Source organism: Oncorhynchus kisutch, unplaced genomic scaffold, assembly GCF_002021735.2.
Source record: "Oncorhynchus kisutch isolate 150728-3 unplaced genomic scaffold, Okis_V2 scaffold759, whole genome shotgun sequence".
NCBI classification, from domain to species: domain Eukaryota; kingdom Metazoa; phylum Chordata; class Actinopteri; order Salmoniformes; family Salmonidae; genus Oncorhynchus; species Oncorhynchus kisutch.
In genome coordinates, this window is record NW_022262704.1 from 59,187 (window position 1) to 64,431 (window position 5,245).

Here is a 5,245-nt window from a genome sequence, read left to right on the forward strand (position 1 = left end):
GTTATCCATCTAATGTTGCTATGCTGAATGAAACACACGGTTTTAAAGAAGGCATGTGTAAAATAATGGTGCCTAACTGCTCATTCTGCCTCTAATCTTCAAATGAACCAAGTGAATTTTGTACAAGCAATAATTTAAACCGATCAATGAAGTGCCAAGACAAAATGTGTTTCCTACTTTAGAGCAGGGGTGTCAAACTCATTCCATGGAGGGCCTAGTGTCTGTAGGTTTTTGTTTTTTCCTTTCATTTAAGACCAAGACAACTACTGTAGGTGAGGGGAGTAATTAGTGGACTTAATTCAGCCATCAAGTACAAGGAAGGAGTGAAAATCCGCAAACACTCGGCCCTCCGTGTAATGAGTTTGACGCGTGCTTTAGAGTAAGGGCTGTCAAACCTGTCAGGATCTCAATTAGAGAATCAACCAGACCTGAGTAAATTTCTGTATTCCAAATCAACCCCTAGCTCCTACACCTACCACTTAGTCATTTAGGGGCATTTGAAATGATCAGATAGGGTAATGCAATATGTTAATTGCTTCACCTTGTCTTCTGATAGGCTGGATGCAATTGTGGCCATATTGCTTATCCCAATTAAATCCTTGTGTTTAGATCAAGGTGTAGGATTTAGGGGTCAATTTGGAAATAGAAATTGAATGTAGTTCAGTGGCTGACAGCTGTCCTTAATTAGCCAACGTCATTAGAAGGGTCTGGAATTCCTTTAAAAGGAGCAACCAAACATCTGGCAAATATAGTAAAAGGGGTATTCTGGTAGGATGTATGCCTACCATTAGTTCTGAATACTGGTGAGGTTTTGAGGGCAAAATGGCTGTGATGATTGGAATCGCTTTCAGGTATGTTTTTAAGTATTGATTTAGTTTGTTTCCCTTGTCCTTCAGGTGTTACAGGTAGCTATGTTTATGACATACATTCTTTTTCCTTAAGAGTTTCTTGGCTTTGTTGCCTGCTAATTGGAGGGATAATGTCTTCTACATCAGAAGGTGAGTTCATTTCAAATAACAGCTACGCAGTTCCATAACCTTCAAATGCTGACATTTTACAGTTTATATTTTGTACCTAGGTGATTGGTCTCCTGCACTGGATTCTAATGCAGCATGGCTCTATGCAGGATCACTTCGGTCTCTAGGATATGGCAATTATAAGTCTCCAAAATCTCAAATGCAAGCGCAACAGAAACATCCGGCCGCCATCGGGTGGAAGGAACTGGCCCCCATGTCCCAGCAACCTCAGCAAGTGTGGAATCCAGTTCAAATGCCCCTGCATCAGAAGCAACCAGCCGCAGAAGCTCAGCCGCAGAGGCAACCGACAACTGTGCCCCAGCAAGTGTGGCATCAAGCTCACATGCTGACGCATAAGCAACCGACCGCCATGCCCCAGCAAGTGTGGCATCCAGTTCAAATGCCCGTGCAGCAGAAGCAACCGACCGCCGTGCCCCAGCAAGTGTGGCATCAAGCTCACATGCTGACGCATAAGCAACCGACCGCCATGCCCCAGCAAGTGTGGCATCAAGCTCAAATGACCCTGCAGCAGAAGCAACCGACTGCTGTGCCCCAGCAAGTGTGGTATCCTCCTCAAATGCCCCTGCAGCAGAAGCAACCGACAACTGTGCCCCAGCAAGTGTGGCATCAAGCTCACATGCTGACGCATAAGCAACCGACCGCCATGCCCCAGCAAGTGTGGCATCAAGCTCAAATGACCCTGCAGCAGAAGCAACCGACTGCTGTGCCCCAGCAAGTGTGGTATCCTCCTCAAATGCCCCTGCAGCAGAAGCAACCGACCGCCGTGCCCCAGCAAGTGTGGCATCCAGTTCAAATGCCCCTGCAGCAGAAGCAACCGACCGCCGTGCCCCAGCAAGTGTGGCATCCAGTTCAAATGCCCCTGCAGCAGAAGCAACCGACCGCCGTGCCCCAGCAAGTGTGGCTTCAAGCTCAAATGCCCCTGCAGCAGAAGCAACCGACCGCCGTGCCCCAGCAAGTGTGGCATCCAGCTCAAATGCTGCAAAAGCAACCGACCGCTGTGCCCCTGCAAGTGTGGTATCCTCCTCAAATGCCCCTGCAGCAGAAGCAACCGACCGCCGTGCCCCAGCAAGTGTGGCATCCAGTTCAAATGCCCCTGCAGCAGAAGCAACCGACCGCCGTGCCCCAGCAAGTGTGGCTTCAAGCTCAAATGCCCCTGCAGCAGAAGCAACCGACCGCCGTGCCCCAGCAAGTGTGGCATCCAGCTCAAACGCCCCAGAAGCAACCGACCGCCGTGCCCCAGCAAGTGTGGCATCCTTCTCAAATGCCCCTGCAACCGACCGCTGTGCCCCAGCAAGTGTGGCATCCAAATCAAATGCTGCAAAAGCAACCGACCGCTGTGCCCCAGCAAGTGTGGCATCCTGCTCTAATGCCCCTGCAGCAGAAGCAACCGACCGCCGTGACCCAGCAAGTGTGGCATCCTGCTCTAATGCCCCTGCAGCAGAAGCAACCGACCGCCGTGCCCCAGCAAGTGTGGCATCCTTCTCAAATGCCCCTGCAAACAACCGCTGTGCCCCAGCAAGTGTGGCATCCAAATCAAATGCTGCAAAAGCAACTGACCGCTGTGCCCCAGCAAGTGTGGCATCCTGCTCAAATGCCCCTGCAGCAGAAGCAACCGACTGCCATGCCTCAGAAAGTGTGGCATCCTGCTCAAATGCCCCTGCAGCAGAAGCAACCGACCGCCGTGCCCCAGCTGGGGTGGCATCCTGCTCAGTTTCCCCAGCAGAAGCAACTGGCCGCCATGCCTCTACTGCAGAAGGAACCAACCACCATAGCCCAGCAACCTCAGCAGGTGTGGCATCCAGTTCAAATGTCCAAGAATCGAACAGCCACTGAACCTCAGCAGCAGAAGCAACCATCCACCACGCCCCAGCAAGCTCGGCATCCAGCTCAATTTCCCCAGCAGAAGCAACTGGCCCCCATAGCCCAGCAACCGCAGCATGTATGGCATCCAGCTCAAATGTCCAAGAATCGAACAGCCACTGAACCTCAGCAGCAGAAGCAACCACCCACCATGTCCGAGCAATCGTGGCATCCAGCTCAAATGCCCCTGCAGCAGAAGCAACCGGCCACTGAACCTCAACAGAAGGAACAGACCGCCATGCCCCAGCAAATGTGGTATCGAGCTAAAATGCTCCAACAGGAGAATCATCTGGCCGCCATTCTCCAGCAGCCTCCGCTCGTGTGGCATCCATCTCAATTTCCCCAGCAGCAGAAGGAACTGGCAGTCGAGCAGCAGAAGGAACTGGCAGTCGAGCAGCAGAAGGAACTGGCAGTCGAGCAGCAGAAGGAACTGGCAGTCGAGCAGCAGAAGGAACTGGCAGTCGAGCAGCAGAAGGAACTTGTGGTCGAACCTCAGCAAGTGAGGTATCCAGCTCAAATGGCCCAGCAGCAGAAGCAACCGACCGCTGTGCCCCAGCAAGTGTGGCATCCAAATCAAATGCTGCAAAAGCAACCGACTGCCATGCCCCAGCAAGTGTGGAATCCATTTCACACACTGCAGAAGCAACCGACCGCCGTGCCCCAGCAAGTGTGGCATCCTGCTCAAATGCCCCTGCAGCAGAAGCAACCGACCGCCGTGCCCCAGCTGGGGTGGCATCCTGCTCAGTTTCCCCAGCAGAAGCAACTGGCCGCTATGCCTCTACTGCAGAAGGAACCAACCACCATAGCCCAGCAACCTCAGAAGGTGTGGCATCCAGCTCAAATGTCTAATAATCGAACAGCTACTGAACCTCAGCAGCAGAAGCAACCACCCACCACGTCCGAGCAAGTGTGGCATCCAGCTCAAATGCCCCTGCAGCAGAAGCAACCGGCCACTGAACCTCAACAGAAGGAACTGACCGCCATGCCCCAGCAAATGTGGTATCGAGCTAAAATGCTCCAACAGGAGAATCATCTGGCCGCCATTCTCCAGCAACCTCCGCTCGTGTGGCATCCATCTCAATTTCCCCAGCAGAAGGAACTGGCAGTCGAGCAGCAGAAGGAACTCGCCGTCGAGCAGCAGAAGGAACTCTCCGTCGAACCTCAGCAAGTGAGGTATCCAGCTCAATTGGCCCAGCAGCAACCCAACCCCATTCCTCAGCAATTTTGGCATGTAGCCCAAATTTCCCAGCAGCAACTGACCCCAAATTCCCAGCAGAAGCACTACGAAAGCACTGAAGATGGTGCCTCTGGTAGTTCTCAAGCCAGCATTGTTGAACAGTCGGGTGTCATCCCAATCTCTTCCTACAGTTCCAAATCGCACTACAAGAATGGCAGAACTGGAGTCTCCCAAATCGGCTACACTCCTAGAGAGGCCATGCCTGTTGACAGTGGAAATGCTCCCAAGGACGGTTATGTTAGCATTGGCGCACCAAGCATATATCCAACACTAGTGAAGGATTCTGCAAGGTAATGGTTCACTTTAACCTGCTCTGAACTTTGCTCTCTGAATTTGAAGGCCTTTGTACTAACCATATATCTATCAACAGGAAAATATAATGGATTCATCCTCTAGAAGCTCTAATGGTGAGTATTGTTTTTGACATTGGTTACTTAACATTCTGTGTTGCTGACATTGTTTGCATTTCTTTCTGCTTTTTAGACCAGGAAGTTGCTGGTGCTCTTGCTACTCTAGTGGGATGGAATCAATAAACAATTTTACTTAAAAAAATGCCTTGTCTCTTTGAAATGTTTCATGTCCATTGCTTGCAGTCCGTAGTAAAAATGACTACTGTTGAGTTAATTCTTTGGTTTTCTCATCTTTTACCTTTGCTACTGATTCAAAATAAAGCTTGGGTCTACATAAGAGCATTTGTGATGGGGTGAGTTGTCAGACATTCCTCATATATTCATACTTTAGATGTAGGCATGCATTGTATACAGTGAGACTGTCAGACAAATCCCTGATTAAGAGCTCTGGGGAAGTGTACTAAGAAATGTCTGAAGCATTGAAGGTCCCTAAGAACACAGTGGCTTCCATCGTTTATAAATGGAAGAGCTTTGGAACCACTAAGACTCTTCCTAGAGCTGGCCGCCGGGCCAAACTGAGCAATCGGGGGAGAAGGGCCTTGGTCAGGGAGGTGATCAAGTACCCGATTGTCACTGACAGAGCTCTAGAGTCCCATCTCTGCAGCGCTCCACCAATCAGGGCACCATTGAGTGGCCCAGCCATAGCCCGGGCCTAAACCCGATCAAACATCTCTGGAGAGACCTGAAAATAGCTGTCCAGC

The 5,245-nt window shown here is 50.9% G+C and overlaps 1 protein-coding gene across 3 annotated transcripts; it reads left to right on the forward strand.

The window, feature by feature from the left end:
• The first annotated feature begins 717 nt into the window (after positions 1–717).
• On the forward strand, positions 718–4,679 carry LOC116361878 (chromatin modification-related protein eaf-1-like). Of its 3 annotated transcripts, XM_031816193.1 has the most exons (6): positions 718–851; positions 943–998; positions 1,079–2,331; positions 2,671–4,424; positions 4,505–4,541; positions 4,618–4,679. In XM_031816193.1, the coding sequence occupies exons 1-5, from the start codon at positions 823–825 to the stop codon at positions 4,512–4,514; spliced, it is 3,102 nt and encodes a 1,033-aa protein (XP_031672053.1). In that variant the 5' UTR covers positions 718–822; the 3' UTR covers positions 4,515–4,541; positions 4,618–4,679. The 3 variants fall into 3 exon arrangements, with proteins under 3 accessions (XP_031672053.1, XP_031672051.1, XP_031672052.1); XM_031816191.1 differs by having other exon boundaries at positions 1,061–4,424; XM_031816192.1 differs by having other exon boundaries at positions 1,079–4,424.
• Positions 4,680–5,245: the final 566 nt, after the last annotated feature.